The 24,760-nt window shown below is 44.2% G+C and overlaps 1 protein-coding gene across 3 annotated transcripts in view; it reads right to left on the bottom strand.

Annotated features, from left to right (window-relative positions):
* mylka (myosin, light chain kinase a) overlaps positions 1-21,081 on the bottom strand; it is a 53,336-nt gene extending 32,255 nt beyond the window's left edge. The window contains exons 1-11 of one of the 3 annotated variants that reach the window (XM_080902950.1): positions 19,832-21,081; positions 7,276-7,435; positions 4,800-5,007; positions 4,543-4,588; positions 3,579-3,744; positions 3,273-3,438; positions 3,003-3,024; positions 2,322-2,493; positions 2,142-2,215; positions 1,956-2,056; positions 1,574-1,786 (exon numbers count right to left, since the gene is read on the bottom strand). In XM_080902950.1, the coding sequence (XP_080759076.1) occupies positions 1,574-1,786; positions 1,956-2,056; positions 2,142-2,215; positions 2,322-2,493; positions 3,003-3,024; positions 3,273-3,438; positions 3,579-3,744; positions 4,543-4,588; positions 4,800-5,007; positions 7,276-7,431 (1,324 nt within the window). In that variant the 5' untranslated portion in view covers positions 7,432-7,435; positions 19,832-21,081. Of the gene's footprint in view, positions 1-1,573; positions 1,787-1,955; positions 2,057-2,141; positions 2,216-2,321; positions 2,494-3,002; positions 3,025-3,272; positions 3,439-3,578; positions 3,745-4,053; positions 4,205-4,542; positions 4,589-4,799; positions 5,008-7,275; positions 7,436-19,831 lie in introns of those variants that run through there. The other 2 variants (XM_080902949.1, XM_080902951.1) reach the window with 2 other exon arrangements.
* Between the last annotated feature and the right edge of the window lie 3,679 nt (positions 21,082-24,760).

Here is a 24,760-nt window from a genome sequence, read left to right as displayed (position 1 = left end):
AAACCTGGGCCGCAAACTAAAGAGCAGCAAACCAGAACAAAGAGTTTCTGAGTCAGCATCACTCTGTAGCTGCTGTCCAGCCGAGGCAGACCTGGGATCAGCTGCAGAGCTGAGAGGAGTCCCCACCGCCTGATGAAGCTGTGGACTCCCTCTGCATGCCCTTCTTGGGTCAGCTTCAGTCTTACTCTGTGTGTGTGTGTGTGTGTGTGTGTGTGTGTGTGTGTGTGTGTGTGTGTGTGTGTGTGTGTGTTGCTGCTGCGTGTTTTGTCTTTATATGGCTCTCGGCTCTCTGCTGCCTCTGCTCAGCGGTTCAACGACACGGCGCTGAAAAACCTGAGCTGTGACTCCAGCTGATCCACGTGGTTACATCAGCTTCATGATTCTGACCAATCGAAACGACAGGAACAGAGCAGGTAACGAGACGGTGTGAGTAACCTCACCACACACACTCTGATAATCAGTTAATCTGCTTCATGCTGGTGAATGAGTCACGGTGACTGTAGGTGATCTGTATGAGTGGATGGAGGAGGTGGAGGTGTTTGCAGGTCTGCAGAGATAATAACACTAAAGCCGCTCGTGGGTTTAACAGCTGAACACTTTCCCCAGTAGCAGCTCTGCAGGTGGTTTCATCCCTCTTGAAGACGACCGCTGTGTGTTTGCAGGATTCCAGTAAGGATGGAGGAGCCCACTACACTGTGGTGTGAATGCTGCGGGTGTGGGTGCTCTGTGACGACGACTCTGTTTTAAAGATAGATTTGAAACCCAGACTCTATTTTCAGACTTTATGTCATTGCTACAGTTATGATGGACCATAAACTGGTGTTTGCTCACTGCAGCCTGTTCCTGTCATGAAGGTGAGCAGGTGGCAGCGTTCACGGTGTCCACATGTTTCAGGTGAGCTGATGAAACACTTCCTGTGAGTTCAGAGTGCACTTCTTCCTGCTTCACTCCAAACGTCTCAGACTCTCCCACACAAACATTTCTGTCCTGTGTGTGTTTGTTTTTCTCTCTCTGATCAGAAGGTCAGGTCAAAGGTCAGGGTGGAGTATGTCCTCAGTTTCCTGTTGGACCACGATTGTGTTTCTGTGTGAGAGTCAGTGCTGCCCTCTGCTGGAGGACTCTGTCATCACACTCTGAGCCTCAGAGTGAAGCTGTTCCTCTGCCCTGCGTTACAACATCTATGAATCCACACAGGGTCATGGAACGACTCTTACACAGCACCTTTCTGCTCTCCCACAGTACTCAAAGCGGTCTATACAACACGCCACATTCACCCAGTCACACTCACCCATACACGCATGTCTTCTAAGATTGTTGTGCTTCCTTACTAACATTCATGCATTCATTCTCTGATGGATGCATCTGAGAGCAATTTGGGGTTATTATCTTGCCCAAGAAGGGAGCCAGGGATCGAACCACTAACCTTCCAAACAGTAGATGGCCACCCCCCATCCATTCATCCACCCACCCATCCATTCATCCACCCACCCATCCATCATGAAGCAGCTCTGAGGAGATGGTTTAAATAAAGGTTTCATTTCAGGTCCTTTAGTCTATGTGAGGAGGAACTCACTGTGCACGAGGAGCGTCCACGCTGCAGAGTCCACCGTCAGCCCGTCAGCGTTGGTCAGCTGACACTTGTACACGCCCTGGTCCACCCGTCTCACTCTCACCGTGGAGAGGGTGAGACGGGTGCCGTCTCGTCTCTGCCACAGACCTGATCCCGTCCTCACGGGCCCCCCGTCCTTCAGCCAGGTGACCACGGCGCCGGCAGCAGAGGAGGACACTGTGAGGAAGAGGAGAGGCGGCTCACACTCACAGGATCTTAAAGTCACAGTAAAGCTGTGGAGGAGCTGAGACCTGAAATGAAACCTTTATTTAAATCATCATTAACCATCTGCTCAGAGCTGCCTCGTGTCAGTGATTCCACCTTCACAGTCTGAGGCGTTTCTCACCTTGGCAGGTGAACGTGACCTGAGCTCCCTCTGTGGCCTCCTGGTCCAGGGGGACGGCCTCGAACCGCAGGTTGGAACCCGCCTTGGACGTCCTCACCGGCCTGAAACACACAGGTGATCCTGAACACACCTGAAAGTGGACGTGACTTCACATTTAAATAAAAGTGGATTGATCCAAGTTCTGACCTGCTATCTGAGCCGGGTCCTGACTGCTGGACCGAGCAGGTCAGATCTGGATCAGGAGCGTCGATGGACCGGACCTGCAGGGGAGCAGGAGCTCTTTCACTTCATGTCATTCTCTTTCATTTATTCTGCTTTAGATGGCATGAGTTTCAGAAACATTATTATTATTAGTAGTAAAATAACCTGATCAGGTGCAGTTCTCCTCTCAGCCAGCAGAGGGAGCTGTGTAGGTGGTTCGCTCCTCCAGGAGGCGGCCTGTCTGGGCTCTTGCTCCTCGGGCTGGGAGCTGGGAGCAGCTCTGCCCTCCTTCTGGCTCCTGGTTCTGGTCTGTGGGTCGTCAGTGGGCCGGCCAGTCCTGCGGGAGGAACCAGAGTGGATGATTCTGAACATGCCGTCCTCGTTACCGCGGTGACTGTCCCCGTGTGACAGCATGTTTTTAATTCTTTGCAGTCTGGAAATATTTGATTTACTGGTGGATTTATTTTTATGACGTCTCTTTTCGGTCAGACAGTAAGAAACCTCAGACGGATTATTTGCAGCAGGTTCTGAAAGGTGAAACCTGCCGGTTAGCGTCCCCACAGGAGTTCAGATTGATGAGGAATCTCCTCTGCTTCCTTCAGCTGCCTCTAACCTGCTGCTGTGAACACTCAAGCAGTTTTCCAGAACAAGTTTCCAGCTCGTGAAGCCAAAAGATCTCAAACTCAGCTGGAAAACTTTCGCAGCAGCAAAGGAAAGAGGAGCCACGTTTCCCAGGAGCTGACGAAGCTCTGAGAGGGACGCTGCTGTCCGTCCACCAGAGCTTCAGACAGGAAACAGCTCTGAGGGATTCTTACTGTTAACACATCCAGACATGACAGCACTCACCTGGACGAGTCGTCAGGAGCACCTGGAGAAGAGAGGGGAGGACACGTGAGAGAGAGAACGTCCACATCATCAGCATCCACACAGTCACACGCTCAGAGCGCCTCACCGCCACCAGCTGCTCAACATCAGGCTGTAAACATGTTTTAACGTGGGGCTGACTCACTGCTGCCTCTGCTGGACAGCAGAGGAACTGCAGCGTTTGGTTTGCAGTTTTAAATAATGACAAATGAGCGCGTGCAGCAGCTGAACGACTCTGATTGGCTGCCTCACCCTGGACGGTAAGCTCGGCGCAGGCAGTCGCTGTTCCGGAACCGTTGCTGATCAAACACTTGTAACTTCCTGCATCCTGGACAATCACATCCTTTATCTCCAGGAAGTGAAGGCCTGAGCGCTCGTACATGCTGACCCGCCCACCAGACTGAAGCTCCGCCTCCCCCTGAGAGACAAACAGTAAATACTGAGTTAATCAGTAAAAGCGGACAAAGAATCTGTCCTCCAGCCGCCGCTGCGAGTGAGACTGAGATCCCACAGCTTCTCAGCTGTTCCTCTGCAGCTCTGATCTGAAGCTCCTCGTACCTTGTGCCAGGTGACCCTGGGCTGTGGGCGTCCTGTGGTTTTGGCGGAGAACTTGGCGCTCTGTCCCGGCTCGGCAAACACTCGGCTCGGTTTGTTGATGAACTTTGGGGGACTCTCACTCCAAATGCTCGGCCTGTTCTCCACAGCAGGAGCTGCAGAGCGACACCTGGAATCGTGAGAGATGGAGTTCTGGGATCAGCACTTAGCAGTTACTTCTTTATAAGCATGGAGTGCAACCCTGTGCAGCAGCGCCACCTGGTGTTTGGATGCTGGTGTTTACACACTGCTGAAAAAATGAAAGGAGCACTTTTTAATCTGAGTTTGACATCAAGTCAGTGAACTTTGGGATACTGATCTGATTGGTTCAGTATCAGAGGAGGTGTTAATCAGGTTCAGCTGCTTTGGTGTTAATGAAACTAACAACAAGGACACAGCCCCCAGAGCAGGAATGCTTTCACGGGTGGAGGACACTCACATGTTTCCTTCCTCTTCTCTTCTGACTGTTTTTCACTAGTTTTGCATTCGGCTGGTCTCCATGCTGGTAGCATGAGGTGAGGACTGGACCCTGCAGAGGCTGCTTAGGTAGCTCAACTCCTCCAGGATGATGCCTGAATGTGTGGGAGGCTTATTCATGGAGGGACACACAGCCCCCCACAGGCAGACGTTTTCACTGATTCGAATGAAATTTTAATTTAAACTCTTTGGGATGTTTGAATTCAGCCTCTGCACGTTGATCATTTTTAATTAAATGAATCGATGTGACTCCTGACACACGACCCGGTCCATATCAGTGCTGAAGTCCAGCACCAGGTTTTCCCATCGAGCCTGATGAGTTTTCAAAGTGTTCCTTTCATTTTTGTGAGCAGTGTTTTTTGTTTGGGAGGAAAACGTTCAGCCAAACTCAGAGCTGTGTGAAAGGAGTGTCCTCTGAGACGTCGCGCTCACAGCTGTTTGCACGGCTCACCCTGCTTTCATGGACGGCGGCACGACGTATTTCTTCCCAGAATTCTCTGCAGGTGGAAAAACATCAGAGCATCAGATCGAGCTTTCGTTAAACCTTTAAAAAACGTTATGAGTGTTTTTATTTGAACCAACAAGGCAGCAAGCAGAAATAAAATGAGGGCATAACGAGTGTGGGTGTCACATGTCCACAGAGGAAAACCATACGAACACGTTTTCCTCACAGTGACTGTTTCCTGTCAGAGCTGCTCACGCTCTTACCTTCCAGAAGGATCTCCACGGTAACCTGACGGCTCCCCGCCTGATTGGTTGCCTGACAGGTGTAACTGCCCAGGTCTTCCTCCGTGACCCCTCTCACCAAAAGGCTGAAGCTGCCCCGCCCACCCCGTTCCACGATGTAGTGCTCTCCACCAATCATGGCCCTTCCCTCTCTGTACCATGTGACCTGTGGCTCAGGATGGCCGCGCACCTGAACGATTCAGACAATGGAGAAAAGCAATCAGCTGATTTCACACAGACTCGTCCAGCTGACTCATCCGGCATAACGGAGGCTGTGTCCATCTTTTATATACAGTGTGTGTTTGGTTTGAGGTCAGCGCGACAGAAGCAGACAAGCAGACCGAATCTGCAGGACTCGAAGAGGACTAAGGACCTCACAGAACTAGGAAAGCAAGCGTGTGTGTGTCTGTGTGTGTGTGTCTGTGAGTGTGTGTGTGTGTCTGTCTGTGTGTGTGTTTGTGTGTGTGTCTGTCTGTGTGTGTGTGTCTCTGTGAGTGTCTGTGAGTGTGTGTGTGTGTCTCTGTGAGTGTTTGTGTGTGTGCAGCATGTGGTGGACAGATGTGTTTGAGGACTTTCAGCTGCCATCAGGCTTTGCAGATCCATCCATCATGTTTGGGGATTTGTGGTGCATTCAGGTGTCCTGGGATTCTTCACATGCAGTCAGCAGACAGCCAGAGGAGCTGAGGCAGAAATGAAGAGCGCTGCCTTCAGATGAAACTTGTCCAGTTTGGCTGCGATTGGGTCTTTAAGTGGTTAAACTGGTGTAAAACCACGGGGGAAACCAGAGCAGCGTAAGAGCCGCTGATTAAAGTCGGGCCAAACACAGAAAATGACTTCAGAGAGCAAATAAAGCAGAAACAGAACCTTTGGTGTGCTGGGATTGTTGGGAGGCTTCACATCAGGATGCAGCCGGTCACAAGACTGAAGAAATGTTAATCCGTCCGCTCTCACATCCTTCCAGCCTTTCAGACTCTCAGATACAAACACAGTCTCCTGACCTGTGATGAAGGTTCAGCCTGATCTTCCTCGCTCTTATTTCTGTGGCTGGCAGCGAACCGCCTTAAACGTGTTCTTTAAAGTTGGGATGTTTGTTCTGTCTCAGTCCTGCTTTTATGATCTGCTGCTGTGAGCTCTGTTTTTATGGTCTCTCAGATCTGTGAAGCACTTTATTCTGGAAAAAGATCCAGACACAAATCGTGTCATTCCTCCCACACCGAGTGTCTGTCCTCAAGTCCTGCTTCAGTGTTATGTTGAAGAGTAGAATAGAATAGAATAGAATAGAATAGCCCTTTATTGTTATTGTACATGTGCAACAGAATTGTAGGTGCTCCACACCAACTGTGCAGGAACAAGTCTGTGAAGGTTCTCAGTCATCCAGGTCATCATAGTCTAAGAAGCTTGCAAAGAAAAGTTGCTTGAAGATGTTTCACCTCTCATCCGAGAAGCTTCTTCAGTTCTACGACACCAACTCTCTGCCACCTATAATCCAGTTTTGAGATCCCTCCCAGACGCCTTAATGCCCACTCACATCCTGGGCCATCTGACCTCAGGAATTCGCATGATAAGGTGGGGCCAGGTTTCACAATGAACACACCCGAAACTCTGGCTGATTGGGACCCACACCCAGTTTCACACCTTGGCTCAGGCGATTAGAGGATCATCAGGGGGTCCTTTTGTCCCTCTGTGGGGGGAAACTCCCACTGGGTTTAAATCTGGGACTCTCCACCATTTGACCTTAGAACTGAAGAAGCTTCTCGGATGAGAGGTGAAACGTCTTCAAGTAACTTAAAGAAGTCCAGACGCTTTTCTTTGCAAGCTCCTTTGACTGTGCAGAAATAAATGAAGAGGAATATATATACAAAAATAAGAGGAAGGCATACAGGTTGCAAAGTGCTCAGAAAAGAGGAAATGATAAATATTAACACGTATAAATCATCAAGAAGTTTTAACAATTAATTTTCTGCATTAAAGTGAGTCGTTTAAAATGAGCCAGTCTGACTTTGATCGTCAGTCTGTTGTGAGTCTGTGAGGGCGTCAGCGTCTCCTGAGGCTTTCCTCATACACAGAGCCTCATTTCTAGCCTCCATGTTTATATTTGGTCAAACTGTGGTGATTACACTGATGCACGCTGGCACCGCTCGCTCAGGTCACAGGAACACAACTATTTATACAAAGCCAGAGTTTAAAGTGGGCTGAAACCTCCGTCTGATAAGAAAGGCTGCATGTCTGAAGAGCTCAGCTGCTGCTGACATCGGCTCTGATGAACCTCCAGAGACTGAAGGTCGGCTTCATCCAGAGTTCAGAGTGCCGGAACGTCTCATTCTCAGACCTGACAGGTGGAAATATCTCACATCTTAGTTATCTTCACGGTGTCGAGTCCACCTTAAACCACCTCAGAGGTGTAAACGCTGTTCACTGTTTCAGGTTTAGAGGTAAAAAGAACCAATCAGAGTCTCACCTTGCCCTCCAGTCGAGCTTCTGCCCCCAGCGTGACCCGGGCATTACGGGGAGGAAGGACGAAAGCTGGAGGCTCGTTGCCGTGGGAACCGCATCCTTGTGACAGGCTTGTAACCTTGGAGACGGTGGAAACTGAAGCCAACCGCACGTCAGTCATTCTCCTATCAGAGGAAACAACCATCAGAGAGTGACATCACAAACATGCTCTGAGCATGTGCACACCTCAGAGGCATCATGTGATCAGCTGATCATGTGACTCTGAGGAAACCGTATTTTCATCTGCAGCTCAGTCCTTGTTCTGATGACCTGTAACACCCGACACGGCTGTGAGTATCAGTAGCATCTGTAGTTGTTCAGCATCAGATGAGTGCGGTGGTTCCTGACACACATACCTGTGAATCACCTCATCATGGTGGTGGTTACTACACCAGCATGAACCCAGGAGCTACTGGTCTCCCACGGCAAACTGGTCCTGGGTGAGGACAGAGCAGTATACATGCCTGCCCTCCAGTGGGCTCCGGTGGGCCTTCACTTGCAAGAGGGGCTGTCGGATGGTTACTGCTGTGACGTCAGCTCAGAGCGTGCTCACTGCTGGCTTCACAGTCGTTGTATGTTGGTGATATTTTCGGCTTTTGGCTGGACATTAGCTCAGTGTTTGCCGGCTGGTCGCTGTGTGTCTGCTGGATGTTTTGTGTGTTTTCAGAGCAAACAGCAGCAGTCTGCAGCTCTGACCCTCTCTCTGCTGCTGCCTTATAAGGTCTAATAGTTACGAAACACACCCAACTCTGTTTGAAATAACAGTTTTATCAACATGTCAGCTTTTGTTTCCTGTCTCGTCCTGATCGTGTGTTTTTCTCTCCAGCTCAGAGCTCAGACACAAACCTCCATCTGACCGAACACGAGCTGCAGCTCAGCCTGAATGAAAAACTCTGAGAACAGGTTCAAAGTTCATGCTAAGCTTCTGACAGCACGTCGGTGCTCATTCTCTCAAGGAGTGAACACAGGTTAGATGCTGCAGTTTCTGGATACATCGATCAGGAACAAGAACGTGAAGATGAAAGATCAGCGAGACTGCTGTGTGAAGATGTTTGAGTTGATGATGATGAAGGTTAAAGATGTCCAATGAGCCGCCACAGTCCCATGAACTGATTAAATGTACCGAAACCTGCAGAGGAGAACGTGCTGGAAATGCTGCAGAGCACCAACAACCAGAGATGGGCAGTAACGCGTTACTGTAATCTGATTACTTTTTTCAAGTAACGAGTAAAGTAAGGGATTACTATTGCAAAAACGGTAATTAGATTACCGTTACTTTCCCGTAGGAACACTGCGTTACTGTGTTACTAAAACCGTGATTTTTTTGCGAGAATGTCTCATGACAGTGACGTAAGCGAGTGCGTATGGGCTCAAAATGTGGTCATAAATATTTTGTACTTGTAAAAAAGATTTGTATGTGTAAAAAAGATTTGTGTGTGGACTTAGAAAAAAAACCCTGCAAGTTACAAGTACGGATTTTTGACCCTATTTTTCTACCCTTCATCTGATTGGTCAATGTCATGTCAATCACACATGTAACAATCCAATCAGAGAACAGATGGGTTAGGCTGTCAGAGGGGCGCTTTTTTGAACTGCAGGTCCTTGAAGGGTGATACCGTTTGAAGCTGGAGGATCGCTATATAAATATCCGATAGCAGCTAGGTCCCCTAACTTTCAGTAGCTGTTGAAAGGATAAAGTTGTGGTATATCAGTGGTTAGAAATAACATTATTACTTTAGGATTAGTTTAACACAAAGTCAGGGCTGACCCAGGACCATTACTGTGAGTCACAGTGCGCAGCATAAAAGTCCTTTCACATCGGATGCAGGATACGCTGCTAATGCTAACTGCTAACTAAAAGCCAAGGATCCAGAATTTGTTACGCTGGCTGCTGGGCTCTGTGGGTTTTTGCAGCAGCTCTACCTGTACTAGATGCACCTGCTCCTTGTCTTTTCTATCTCTGACTTTATGTCCTCTACAAGAGTTTGGTTTTTTTGCTGGTTCTTCATGTATGCTAATTCATAACGAAGAAAGCTTTGTGATGAAGACTGTCATTTCCAAAACACTGCCCGCCCCCACCCCGCGGTCCGCAGCGCTGTTGAAAAGGCTGTGGAAGTCCCTGTATTAAACACTTAGTCCTGTGACACAAAAATCACCAAACTCGGACAACCACAGACTGTTTTCCTTCGTGGTGATGAAGGAAAACGCTGGGTTGGCATGTAAAAGGGCATTTATTCCCTTCAAAGACCTGCAGTTCAAAAAAAGCGCCCCTCGACAGCCAAACCCATCTGTTCTCTGATTGGATTGTTACATTTGTGATTGACATGACATTGACCAATCAGATGAAGGGAAGAAAAATAGGGTCAAAAATCCATACTTGTAACTTGCAGGGGTTTTTTTCTAAGTCCACACACAAATCTTTTTTACACATACAAATCTTTTTTACAAGTACAAAATATTTATGACCACATTTTGAGCCCATAGAGTATGAGCGTGCAGCGTTTAAAGCGTGGAAGTACTGACCTTACTTTGAGTTTGATTCCATAAAAAGTGACAAAAACATTAGTGTCCGCTGTGCGTGGGAAGAAAACTTCTTTTTACAGCGAAAAAACCCCTAAACTTCCAACAAGCACCGAGTAGCTACGACGTAATGGGAAACTCACAGAGAAACTCGCGGATTCTTCCACTGACCGCGGCACACCTGCACCAGGGTAAACCTCCGCCTACCGCAGTCCTGCTTTACAGGTGAAAATAGAGCAACAGGACCGCTGAGTCTTTGACTTTATTTATTTTCTGCTGTGTTTTACTTGCATCTATTTGAAAGACTGAGTGTAAACACAAAAATATTTTATTTTATGTGCTGGAATGTGCAGAAAATAGGTTTAAATGTTAAACAAATTTCTTCCAGTCAGAGAATGTTGCAGATAATTAAATTTTTACATTTTAAAGATTAAAACTAATAAAACAAGTTTTAAAAAGAGACTTTTCCATTTGATTACATTTTGTATGATGGATTATGCAGAAAAAGTAGAATTGGGCTGAAAGATCTATCACTTTATCACCTCTTCAGGTTGTACATCGTGTTTTTAAAAAGTAACTAAGTAACTAAGTAATTAATTACTTTTGAAAATAAGTAATCAGTAGAGTAACAGGATTACTTTTTGGGGGAAGTAATCAGTAATTAGTTACTAATTACTTTTTTCAAGTAACTTGACCAACACTGCCAACAAAGATACAGAAGAAGACAGCATTCAAACAGGAAGGCCTGCGAGAGCTCTGAAGGTCACAGAGAGCCTGAGTGAAGCTTTTCTCACAGATGGTGTCACGTCGGTGGAGCGACACAAACAGCAGGAAAACAAAGAGAAGCTGACAGAAGATCAAGAAGATCAATAACACAGAGATAACAGAGCAGCGACACATGAATGTTTGCAGTCAGCAGCTCAGCTCCACCCTGAGTGGCAGAGAGAGAGAAAGACTGAGTGGAGCTCACTCGCCCATCTGCGCTTGTCATTAGCAGAGTTCATTATCAGGAGGAAAAATATGGGCTCAAAATGTGGTCATAAATATTTTGTACTTGTAAAAAAGATTTGTATGTGTAAAAAAGATTTGTGTGTGCGTAAAAAAGATTTGTATGTGTAAAAAGAATTTGTGTGTGCGTAAAAAAGATTTGTGTGTGGACTTAGAAAAAAAAAACCCTGCAAGTTACAAGTACGGATTTTTGACCCTATTTTTCTACCCTTCATCTGATTGGTCAATGTCATGTCAATCACACATGTAACAATCCAATCAGAGAACAGATGGGTTAGGCTGTCAGAGGGGCGCTTTTTTGAACTGCAGGTCCTTGAAGGGTGATACCGTTTGAAGCTGGAGGATCGCTATATAAATATCCGATAGCAGCTAGGTCCCCTAACTTTCAGTAGCTGTTGAAAGGATAAAGTTGTGGTATATCAGTGGTTAGAAATAACATTATTACTTTAGGATTAGTTTAACACAAAGTCAGGGCTGACCCAGGACCATTACTGTGAGTCACAGTGCGCAGCATAAAAGTCCTTTCACATCGGATGCAGGATACGCTGCTAATGCTAACTGCTAACTAAAAGCAAAGGATCCAGAATTTGTTACGCTGGCTGCTGGGCTCTGTGGGTTTTTCCAGCAGCTCTACCTGTACTAGATGCACCTGCTCCTTGTCTTTTCTATCTCTGACTTTATGTCCTCTACAAGAGTTTGGTTTTTTTGCTGGTTCTTCAAATGTTCAATAAAAACATGTATGCTAATTCATAACGAAGAAAGCTTTGTAATGAAGACTGTCATTTCCAAAACACTGCCCCCCCTCACCCCGCGGTCCGCAGCGCTGTTGAAAAGGCTGTGGAAGTCCCTGTATTAAACACGTAGACCTGTGACATAAAAATCACCAAACTCGGACAACCACAGACTGTTTTCCTTCGTGGTGATGAAGGAAAACGCTGGGTTGGCATGTTTTTTTGTTTTTTTTTTAAGGTTTCGTAAGCGCTCGTTTTAATCACTTTGTAAAAGCGGTTACCTACAGTTTTTTTTTTTTTTTAATGAACTTTATTTAGAACAATAACAATGACAATCTCAAAGAGACAAGCGATATATTAAAACAATCAGAACAGAATCACATCTCCTATACACCACAATGAAATCGACAATAACTGAAAGTAAACATACATACACACACATATATATACACATATATTTGCATATACACATGTATACATACACATCCATATTCACACATCTACATAATAATAATATAAAAAGATGAATAACCAATACAAAAATAAATAAGAATAAAAAAAGAATGAAAAACAAGGAACAGAAATAAAGAAGACAAGGGGGATCATAAAATCTCTAAAAGTGAGGTTCCATAAACAAGACACATAACTTAAATAAGGGGCTAAGAAAAATCAAACTCTTCTAAAAATCTATGCAATTTGATTGCTTGGGGCTTATTTATTAGCTTAAGAGATTTACGGAACAGGGAGAGGTCGTTTTTAAGAGCAGGCCATGAAGGGGGGGATTTAGCATATCGGCATTTATGTATGTAATACTTTGTTATAATAATGAGATTGTTAACTAAAAACTCACTATTTTTGTCCATAAGGATTACTCCAATTTGAATATTTTGAAAAGACCAAAAATCAATATATCCATACTGGGACAATATTAGGACATGGAGAGATTTCCATAAATTCTGGATTGTCACACATCCATAGAACATGTGCTCTGTTGTTTCCGAAGTTGTTTTACAAATATAACAGTTGTCTAACACAAATTTAAATCTGTCTCTCATAAATTCATTGGAGGGGTAAATATTTTTGTAGTTCTAAAATGGACTTCTTTAAATTTGGGGGGAATTGGAAATGTTAAATATTTGGTTCTGATCAACGAGATCTCAGATTTGTTATAATCTTTAAAGACGAGTGACTGTTTTGTCCTACCTGGATATAAGGTGTTAACCAAATACCTCCTCAAAAACTGATTATTGCATTTTCCATTAACCAAGTCAAGACCATCTAGTTTAACTTTATGCAAATTTGGAGTCTGTATATTTGAAAAATTGTTCTTTATCGTATTTACAAGGACTGTTGGGACATTCTGTGAAACCTTTTTATAGAGCTCGAACGAGCAACTCATGTCATATTTCTCATTAAGCCTGTTTAATTCAAGTATATCTCCATTTTCATCCATTATGTGTGTCACAGACCAAATTTGTTTTGTCATCCATTCTTCCACAAACATAGATTTCCCCCGATTCAATATCACCCTATTATTCCACAATGGAACATTGTGGGGACTGAAGTTATGTTTAAACATTAATTTCCAATTTAACAAAACTTGTTGATGAAATTTGGAAAGTTTTATGGGTAGTTTAGAAATTTCAAAATCACACACTAAAAGGAATTGGATCCCCCCAACTTTGTTGAAAATAAGAGATGGTATCAAGAACCAGATCTCATTATCATTTTTCAAGAAAGATCGTAGCCAATTAATCTTTAAAATGCCATTCATTATTTCAAAATCGATTGCTTTTAAACCCACCTCTTCATAATCTTTTATCAAGTCCCTGTTACTGATATAATGATGTTTATTTTTCCATATGAAATTAAAATTCACCTTATTGATGTCTTTTATAATTCTTGGTGGGATGGCTAGGGAATAAGCTGGACAGATTCATCTGGACAAAGATTCAACCTTGGTCAACATTATCCTGCCGAACAACGTTAAATCTCTCTGTAGCCAAGGGTTTAGAGTTTTTTTGCATTTGTCAATTGTATTCTGAATATTCTTTTCTTCACTATCAGCCATGCATTTAGTTATCCAGATTCCAAGATATTTGATTTCATTTTTGACAGGTATATCATACAAAGAAGAGTGAGAACAATTGTGGATACTCATGAGTTCACATTTGTCCAGGTTCAGGCGTAGTCCAGAAGCATCAGAAAAGATCTTTATTGTATCTAAGGCCAATGGAATTTGTTCTTTATTTTTTAGAAAGACTGTTGTATCATCAGCAAGCTGACTTATTATTAATTTGTGATTATTTATGTCTAATCCTTTGATGTTTGAATTTATGACAGTAATAGCAAGTAATTCAGTGGCTACAATGAATAAAAGAGGTGAGATGCTGCAGCCCTGCCTGATACCTCTCTCCACCCTGAACCTGGGACATGTGCCTTCTGAAAGAGAAACACAACTATTAATATCAGTATACAACATAGTGATCATATCCAGAAATGCATCACCAAACCCAAAATGTTTAAATGTCTTAATAATAAAAGTGTGTTCAATAGAATCAAATGCTTTATGGAAGTCCAAGAACAACATAAAACCATCATCCGTAATTAGGTAATTGTAATCGATGAGGTCCAAAACCAAGCGGATATTATTTTGGATCAACCGTCCTTTGAGAAATCCTGATTGTGTTGGGCTAATTATTTCAGAAATACCTGTTTTTAGTCTTGTTGCTAAAACTTTTGTAAAAACTTTGTAGTCTGTATTTAAAAGTGTTATAGGTCTTAGATTAATTAGTTTTTTCTTATCTTTCCCCGGTTTTGGAATTAATTTTATAACTCCCTGTTTCATTGTTGTCATAAGCTCCTTTTGATTTATACATTCATTTATCGCACTGAATAATAGTAATTTTAGGTCTTCCCAAAAGTGCTTATAGAAATTAGTTGTTATACCATCTGGTCCCGGTGAACGATCAGATGCCATGCTCTTAATAGCAAAATCAAATTCTTCTATAGTCAGGTCTTCATCACAAATTTCTCTAAAATTATCATCAATTACTGGAATCCAATTACTGATTTTGTCAAAGAAGGAGGTGACATTTTGTTCTGAGTATGAAGACTTATAAAGGTTACGTCTGTACATTCCTCTCCGTCGATTATTAGGTTACATATTGAGTTATATTCTTGTCTACGTTTTTCTAGATTGCAAAAATAGGCAGTGTTCTTTTCACCCGCTTCTATCCACTTGGCTTTGGATCGCAAATAAGCAGCCTTGGCTCTATAAAGGTACATTTCGTCCAACTTAGATTGTAAATTATTAATTTTTCCTTTTTCTTCCTCAGTCCAATTCAATTTGCCATACAGATTCATAAGTTCTTTTACTACATTTGATTCCTCTTCTTTTCTTTGTCTGTTTAACTTTTTACCGAATGCAATTGAGGTTTTTCTGATTCTAAATTTAAGATATTCCCATTTGAGTATCGGTGTATTGATGGCTTCATCATTCTGGATATCTAAAATTAATTTTTTAATAGAATTACAATACTCCCCATTTCTCAGCATCTGACAATTAAATTTCCAATAATCCTTAAATGTGTTGTTTTGGTCTTTGCTTTGTAGTCTCAGAATAATGGCGCAATGGTCACTTAAGGGACTGTTAGAGATAACTGTTTCCTTAACATATTGTAAAATTGAGTTGGATACCAACCAATAATCAATACGTGACCTGCTTTGACCATTAGGTTTGTGCCAGGTGAATTGTTTTACATCTTCGTTTAACACTCTCCATACATCTATTAATTTAGTATCATTAGCGAATTTTTCAAATATTGGGTTTTTATGTTCTCTTGAAAACTTTGAAGGCCATCTATCCAACCATTCATCAGGAGTCACATTGAAATCACCTCCAACTACTATATAATCAGTAGGGAATTTGGTATAAAGTTCCTTTATAACTGTAGAAATTTGATGCAGCAGGTTCTTATTCTCTTGATCATTGTTGTATCCATAAACATTAACCAAAATAATCAGAGTATTATCAGTATTTAACACACAGGCAACCCAATGTCCATTTTTGTCTGCCATGTTGCACAAAAACCTTCCAGGACATCTGTTGAAACAAATAGCAACCCCAGCCGACCTGTTTGTACCATGACTAAAATAAATTTTATCTCCCCATTGTTGTGACCAAAATTTCACATCAGATTCCTCAGAATGAGTTTCCTGGAGAAAAAAACAATTTGCCTGTTGCCCCTTGCAGAACAGAAAAACAGCTTTGCGCTTAATTGAGTCTTTAAGTCCCCTTGTGTTAAAGGAAAAAAGAGAAATATTAGTTTTTAGTTGGAACACGGAACACATGAACAGCTTTAAAGAGGAAGTTTAGGAGATGGAGTAGGAAAATCTTGAGGTAAAAGTCCCATCATCCGAAATGTTCCACTGTATATTCCTTTCGTAGTCAATGTCAGCCCGTACCTGGAGTCTCTACCCTGATACGTTTGCCTTCTATGAAACCAAAAGGGCCCCTGAAGCCTGCAGCCTTGCCTTCCTTCCGAGCCTGGTCGATTTTTGGCCACAACGCTTGTCTGGATCTCCAGTCCTCTGGGGTCAGGTCTTCAGCAAAGCGGATGCCTTCTTCTTTGCACACGGGAGAAGCCTTTGTTCGCCTCCAGATGTCATCTCTCACGGCACGTCTCACAAACAGAATAATGATTTGTCGATGCTTATTCTCCACCGCTCTTCCCACTCTGTGGACAACATCAACTGCTTCTTCCATCTTCATCTTTAGGTCCGGAGCAATCCTTCCTAGAAGTTCCACCACTTCTTCTCTGATATTTTCATTTGTTTTCTCCTTTTTCCCTTTGATACGAAGACACCATCTTCTTTTGTATCTTTCCTGGCTCAATACACGATCCTTAATATCGTCATTATCTTTTTTGATTGATTCCATCTCTTTTTCGAGGTGTTTTATTTTCTTTTTGCATTCTTGCAGCTCCTCTGAATTAAACTGCACTGATTTAGCGATGGAAGCCAGCATGGCGCTATGTTGTTGAATTTGTTTGCTAACTTCGTCCATGCGGTCATCAACACGTTTTCCAAGACTCTCAATAGCTTTCAGTATAGTGTCAGTGGATGTGTTGGAGTCATTATCACTAGCCGTACCTTTTGCTTTTTTCTCCATATGTGGTTTCTCAGGAGTATTATCAGGGGTTGTTAACAGTCTGTCCCTCTTGTTGCTGCTGGAATTAGCCGTTTCCATCGGAGCTGGGTAATCATGCTCGCTGTTTCTCTGGGTTGTAAAAGGGAGGTTTTTCACTGCCGGAGGTTTCGTGTTGTTGGTTTTCTTCATGTTCGGGCTGAAACGTCGTCAATATAGCTCAAAGGAGTGGATTTTATAACTTCAAGATTAAAACATCGGGACTTTAGTGAGGAGTTCAGATGGATGCGACTGCTCAGTCCGCCATCTTGCCCGCCCCCCGCTGGGTTGGCATGTAAAAGGGCATTTATTCCCTTCAAAGACCTGCAGTTCAAAAAAAAAAGCGCCCCTCGACAGCCAAACCCATCTGTTCTCTGATTGGATTGTTACATTTGTGATTGACATGACATTGACCAATCAGATGAAGGGAAGAAAAATAGGGTCAAAAATCCATACTTGTAACTTGCAGGGTTTTTTTTTCTAAGTCCACACACAAATCTTTTTTACAAGTACAAAATATTTATGACCACATTTTGAGCCCATAGAAAAACTGTTTCCTGTTTGTCATGCTGAACCAACGCAGCCAAATAACACAGACGCCTCCCCTCAGTCGGAGCTGCTAACTCACTTTCTAAAGTTCAAAGTTCAAACTCTGACTTTCAACAGCTGCACTCGGCTGCTGGGTCACATGACCTGATGCAACATCAGCTCTACCAACAGAGCAGAGCTGTGAGGAGGAAGTCCTGAGACCTTGCAGCTGAATACCAGCTCTGTGATTCTGTCAGCAGGTCAGCCCTCACTACCTGTGAGCAGCTTGTTTTACACAAAGCCTGCAAATATTTCACTAAATATGGAGAACATGATCCAAACAGCAGATATTTCCACCGAGTAGAAATGTTTTCACAGTCTGACCCCGCCCACCCCACCATGACCTCATCGATTCAAATCCAAACATTTCCCGGAGTGGTCTGTAAATAAGCTTCAAGTCTTTTCTCACTGTACGTGTGTGTGTGTTCATGTGAAACTTTGATTTTGCTGTTTCTGTGTAGCCTGAAAGCATTTGTGGTGATGAACGTGTGTTTGAACAGACAGGTGAGCTGCAGCGTTTACAGCCAGCCTGCACTCAGAGACAGGAATCAGCTGCTCACTGCGATCACGCAGACTTCTTCTCTCAGTGAAAACCTTTATGAAAAGTCAGAGAGTTAGCACTCATCCCAGACCTGCTGCAGGAAGACAGCTGCTACCATCGGTCATATTTAAAGTCAGTTTGCATTTAATGTGAGGAACGAGATGAGTGAGGCTCAGACACGATGAGACGCCAGCCTGAGACAGGAAGCAGCAGAAGATAAGAAGAGATCAGATCAGGCATCAGGCTGTGAAATCAGAGCTGCAGGTGAGTTCACGGTGCTCTGAAACTTCCCAGCAAACTCCGGTCGGTCTGAGGTCGGCTGTTTAATCAGAGGAGATTCCTTCACGTCAGTCGACCGTTTCACAAACATCCTCTACAACTAAGCAGCAGCAGGCCGAGCTTCTGTTTCCCACATTCACCCTGTAATATCACACACTGTGCAGCAGCATCAGCACTGCATCTCCACTGAGACACAGAGGCGTGAAACATCAAGCAAACACCAGACATACATCAACATCCCAAGAACGTCCTGACAATATCCCAACAACATCCCAACTACGTCCCAACGACATCCAAACAACTTCGCAACAACATGCAGACATGGATCTGTGCCTGGAATTTAGATACTCTGCCCTGAAATGCAGGAAGTCTCACAGTGACTGAGTCTGAAATCCTTCATGGAGCTTTAAAAAGACGTCCGAGTTTGATGGTGAGGATTAACTGATGATTTTAGATGTCGTGTTCAGTTTTGATTGTGTGAAGGAAACCTCCACCAGTGCTGAGGAACATCTACAGGTGGAGGAGCAACACCTGCTGACCCGAGCTGCTGGCAGCTCCCTGCCTGAAGAGGCTTCAGCGTCTTTACTGGATTTTCTCTCAGATTTGATTTTGTTCTTGTTTAAACTCTGCTCGAGGTTCAGACAGACGCAGGCTCCACTCTGATCTGATAACCTTTTGTTATTGACACTCTGATACTCATTAACATTAAAAACCTGCAGCATGAGGTCTGAAAGGTTTGAGCGGTCCTTACAGTCGCATCAAGCTGGCTTCATTCTGTAGGACTCAGTGCTGTAGTGACACCACAGCAGTAACACAGCACTGTAAAGTATAAAAGTCTGTGACTATGATGAAGTATTTCTTACATCAGAGGGTAAAATGATTATTACTGCAGGATTAATGTGGAGCTGCTTGGTTTCATCATCAGTCTGTGGCTGAGGGGTCGTTCACCTGCTCATCGTCTTCATAACCGACCGCTTTGTAAAAATTCCGAGATCATAGCCCACCACACTAACTGCACTTTGATTCATCTTAAAACACTGTGCACAGAGATATCACAGAGGTCAGAGGTCACCACACTGATGATACAGACAGAAGAAAGCAGAGACTCAACAACACAAGGAGTGAAAATAAGATGAGATAATAACTGAGGTCAACTTTAGTGCCAAACATGAAGAAAAGCTAAAGATGAAAGTGAATGAGGGACGAGGTGATCGTTCAGAGGATGGTTTCAAACTCTGACGCAGCTCCTCTGAACTGATTTAGTTTACAAAGTAAAAACATTAAAATTATCAAAGAGAAAAACATCAAAGCGCCACATCTGCACAGAGTTTAACATCTGGCCTGAAACATGTTTGCAAACCTCAAACTAATCGCTCTGATTAATCGGCTGATCATTAAACTGTTGTTTGAGTCTGTGACGCGTGCAGCAGGAGAAAGAGCAGAGAAGAAGAAGCAGCTCTTCAGCTGCTCTTTATCTCTGATGGACGTCTCAGTATTAAACACTAATAAACTGATCTGGGCTCAGTGTTTGTTTAACCAGCAGGAGCCTGGTGCAGCGCTGACCCCGCCCACCCCAGAGTCTGGGTGCGTTTGATTAAAACACAGGAGAAAGTCACATTTGAGTCTGAAGAACCACAGAGAGAAGAAGGAGAAGCAGTGAACTCACAGCTCTGATGTTCCTCTGATGGTTCTCCTCCTCTGATGGTTCTCCTCCTTTGATGGTTCTCCTCCTCTGATGGTTCTCCTCTGCGACTCCTGGAAAACAAAACAGACTGAGGAGCTTGTGTTCCTCTGCAGCAGCTTCACCTGAATAATCTGCTCATTCAGCACCGGGACTCCTCCTCTTCCTCCGGGCGGTCACTGCTCTGTGCTGCTGTGGGTGGGGGTCTCTGTGGGTTCAGGCTGTGGAGCTCAGGCTTCTGATTTGTGTCAGTGTGGCGCCATCTGCAGGTCAGTCTCGGTGCTGCACTCTGTAGCATGTGTGGGAGGAGTCCTGCTCCTCAGCCGCCACCCCCTCTGACATCATCCTGGAGTTCGTCATACAGACGTGTCTGAACATGAGAACTCCTCTCAGGTTCTTTACAAACCTCCAAAGAACCGAAGCAACAGGTTAAACAGAGTGTTTGTATCAGCTGTCTGTGCTTCATCAGAGGAACTTCATCATCCTCAGACTTGTTCACATAATGATGTGATGAGAGCACAGTTTGATTGGTTATCCACAGATTTAGGAATCATCCATCCATCTTCTTCCGCTTACCCAGGGCCGGGTCGCGGGGGCAGCAGCCTCAGCAGAGAAACCCAGACTTTCTCCCCAGCCACCTCCTCCAGCTTGTCCATGAGACCACCAAGGTGTTCCCAGGCCAGCCGAGAGATACAATCTTTCCAGCGTGTCCTGGGTCTGCCCCGGGGCCTCCTCCCCTGATTTAGGAATCATTTAAACTTTGTATGAAACAATACACAGAAAGGAGCATGAAAGGAGCACTTTTTAATTAGAGTTCAGCATCAAGTCTCAGTCCCCAAATCACGGTTGAAACTGAGAGGAGACCGAGTGTTCTCTATCGTGGCTCCTGAGCTTTGGAATAATCTTCCTCTTCACATTAGGCGATCGACATCAGTGCTGGTTTTTAAATCCAGATTGAAAACGCATTTTTATTCACTGGCTTTGACTCAGTGGTTGACTGACTTGTATTTTATTGTTTTCGCTATGTTTATTATTTTATTGTATTTATTATTCTTATGGCATCTATTATATTTCTGTTGTTCAGCACTTTGGTCAGCCTTGTGTGTTTTTAAAGTGCTATATAAATAAACGATGATGATGATGATGATGATGAAGTCAGTTACACTGTTGGGACACTTTTTGTGGATACGTTTATTTCCCATCATTCAGCAGAGGCAGCAGGGCTGTAGTAATATTATTAAGGTGGAACCTCTCCCTCACCGTGGCTGACTGTATAAAAGAGAATAATGGGCGTTATGTTATTGTCAAAGGAAGTTTGACATCAGAGTTTGTGATAATGAATGTTTACCCACCAGAGCATCCCTCTGATTTTCTGATTCACATGTAAAATCAACTTCTTGTTCCTTTTTCTTTCATCTAAAGAGTGCAGCGGTGTTTTTAACCCAGTGCAGTTTATTATCGTTGTGTACTCCGAGGTATTTATAGTCCACATCGACCCCCTCGATTGAAACAGGGGTCACAGGTTTCCTGGTCCTCCTTAAGTACGTTGAGCTGTAAATAATTCTCTCGCACCACGTGACAAAGGAGTTAACCACAGCCCGCTACTCTGACTCATCACCCTCACCGATCCACCCAACCACCGCAGAGTCATCAGAAAACTTCTGAAGATGCCAGGTCTGTAATCCTGGGGCCAATGGGATGTGGCGTCTTTGGTACAGGAACGAGGCATGATGTCTTCCACAGCAATGGGACCCTCTGTAGACTCACACTCAACATGAACAGTTTATGAAAGACTCCACAAAGCTGGGGGAGCAGGCCTCGAGGACACGGGACTCCCACTGTCTGGTCCAGCAGACTTGTGGAGTCTCCTCATCTGTCTCTGAACCTGGTCATGAGTGAAAGTGAGAGGGGGGGGAGGGGTGTCAGGACTTTTACAGGAGGCTATGATGCAGTGTGGAGACAGTGGGTGGCTGTGGACTGCAGGCTGACCACAGGTAATGCTGTGGGGGGAACAACATTCACTGCAGTGTCCAGTCTGTTGTAAAACACATTCAACACGTTAGCTCTGTCCTCACCACCCCCAGCTCCTCTGCTGTTGGATGGTCTTCGTGCCATTCCACACCTCTGTTATGTTGTTCTGCTGGAGTTTAAACTCCAACCTTCTGTCACGGTTGCCGATAGCCAACTGCGGGGATGTGAGGAAAAGGAGGACCCAGGCGTGGAGCTCTGAATGTAAGCAGTGCGTTTATTTACAGTGCAGTAAATGACCAGTACATAATAAATCCCCGGAGCTCCCTAGACTCCTGTGTCGTGTCTCACTCAAACGTCCGTGCTCGTGCTCTCCGCTCCCGTGTTACCGCACATGCCATGCATTCTGCTCCACGCTCTTCCTGCAAGGAAACAACAGAGGCAGCCGTCAAACACAACTCCTGCGGGCAGACACGACACTAGTCTAGTCTAGTCTAGTCTAACTTGGAGTGTGGCAGGGACTTCAGGTGTGGCCAGTCCTCCAGCAGGGCCACACCCATCAGGCCTGAAGGTGCTACAGAAAGCAGCTGTACATACACACACATACCTGCCTACATACAAATGTGGACACAGAACAGTAGCACAGTATCACATATAGCACATATACTTCATAACTGCTCAGGGTCCTGGGTCGCTCAGACCCAGGGTCCCTGACACCTTCTCCTGTAACTGTCCTTATCCTCTCTGAACTCCGCCTTTATTAACACCTGAACTGTTCTCACCTCCTCTCTGTTGCCCCTCCTCTCATCATTGAGGAGAACCTCCTATTGTTTATGAGACATAGGCTGTGTCCCAATGACTGTATAAAAGATGGACGACGCGACCCCGCTTCCTCCCATTGTGCAAGAATGAAGACAAAATATCCCGCTTGTGGAGGCTGCCATCTTGCAAATTTGGAGCCAGAGTCTGCGCAGTAGTGACTTGAGGTGGAGCGACTGTGTAACGCGCCTGCCCACATACCCGCTGGATGTGACCGCAAACACGCCCCCCTACACTTTTTACGTAGCCCAGCTGCTCGAGTTTTTTTGCTGGTTTACCGGCGACTGACGACTTGTTTAATTAAGGTAAATACAACCACGTCACTGTTATAAAAAAGACACACAGCTTATCATCTTATAGTTCTAAAATCACTCTGTTGTTAATTCGTTTGCTAGATTAGCCGCTAGCATGCGCACTGTGTTGGAGGCTAGTTGCTAGCTAGTTAGCGATGCTACACACCTGTTACTCTAATAGTCTGTGTTATTGAAGGATTCAGGACTCCTTATGTTTTTTTATCCATTTTTAGACAGCGATGAGATCAGCTGCTCACTCTACAGAGGCCCAGAGTTACTGTTAATATCAGAAATATAATGCTGTCCTTTGAGATTTTAACATAAGACTGAGTGTAATGGATCTAAAACTGTTTAAATCTGCAGAGCCCTCTACAACCTGGTAACATGGAAACTTTAAAAAGAGCAGCAGAACTTTTCAGTAGTGTAGTCTAATTTGTTCTTTTCATTTAATAATAGAGTCCATATTGATCCCTCAAAATTGAAATAAAGCTGATTCTTCTGTCCTCACACACTCAGGATCTGAAGTTCTTCTCTTGCATTTTTTCAGTGGATTAAAGTACACTACAGTACTTTAATCCATAGTTCCTGATTAATGAGGAGTTACTGAAGTACATGCTTTTAAAAAAGATGTTGCTCTCTTTACAGATGTGGCAAGAGACTGAAAACATGTTGTTGTTTGCACATATTTAATATTCAGCTCTGCACAGGAGCTGAAGCTGTTATGTGACGGCTGTGTGCAGACAGGAATAGGACCCAAGGTGCAGACTCCAGAGACAAACGTAAACTGAAACAGCTTTAATGCTGAACTCAAACATAACATAACTGGAAAAATCAAAATAAACTAACACCAGCGGACTGACAGAACACACAGCTAGGTAAACGGTAGATCACGACACAGACACAGAGAAACACAGGGCTTAAATACACAGAGGGAGCAATCAGGGAATGGGTAACAGGAGGGAAACACAGCTGGGGCAAATCAGGCCTAACGAGACAAGGGGAAGCGAAACCAGATACATAACATCAGACAAGGACCTTCAAAATAAAACAGGAAACATGACACAGACTGAACTAAAGACACAGACTCACACGCACTGCAACAGAGGGAACAGAGACGTGGGACCAGGGCAGACACTGACTGGACACGGGGATATAGGAACTAAGGATACACAGAGACGCGAACTAGACAAGGGGATACAGCTGACAGGGGAGACAGAGCAACTAGAGAAGACAGAGACATAAACCATAAGACAGAACTCAAAGAAACCAAAGACTAGAAATTATAAATAATAAACTCAAAAACCCTGGGTCAACGACCCAGGCCTCCTAACAGAAGCAGGGTGCAGCCTGTTGCTTTTACAGTATAATACTTGTAATAAAAGTACAGTAACAGTAATTAGTGACTGAGTAGCCTGGGGCGTTTCTCTTGATTTCTTTAGTAAATTTCTTTGGTAAATTCATTCACCTGCACGGGTTAGCTAAACAAACCCTGACAGCCGAGTGCTCATTTTAGCTAGGACGGTAGTTACGGATTAGCTTACAAACACATTTAACTTACCGAAACAGTGCAGCAGGGCCTCGGGTCCTTCTGTCGGGTAGTCCAGTTTACTGAAGAACACCTCAGGCTGTCAGGTTAAAACACTCGGTCGTGTTTTCGTAGCGTAAACGCTGGCCCTCCTGTCAGAGCCTACGCTCTATCTGTCTGCTATTCCCAAACAGAGATACGCAAGTTTCTCCATGACTGCAGCTGCCAGTCAAAGCTACGATAGCGTTACACCCCAATTTAACATCACCGCGGTAGGAGTTAGAATCAAACTTATGGGAAAGGAGACCC

This window comes from Rhamphochromis sp. 'chilingali' (genome assembly GCF_963969265.1).
Source record: "Rhamphochromis sp. 'chilingali' genome assembly, chromosome: 14".
NCBI classification, from domain to species: Eukaryota; Metazoa; Chordata; class Actinopteri; order Cichliformes; family Cichlidae; genus Rhamphochromis; species Rhamphochromis sp. 'chilingali'.
Note: the sequence above shows the minus strand (reverse complement) of the source record. Positions and strands in the feature narration are given on the sequence as shown.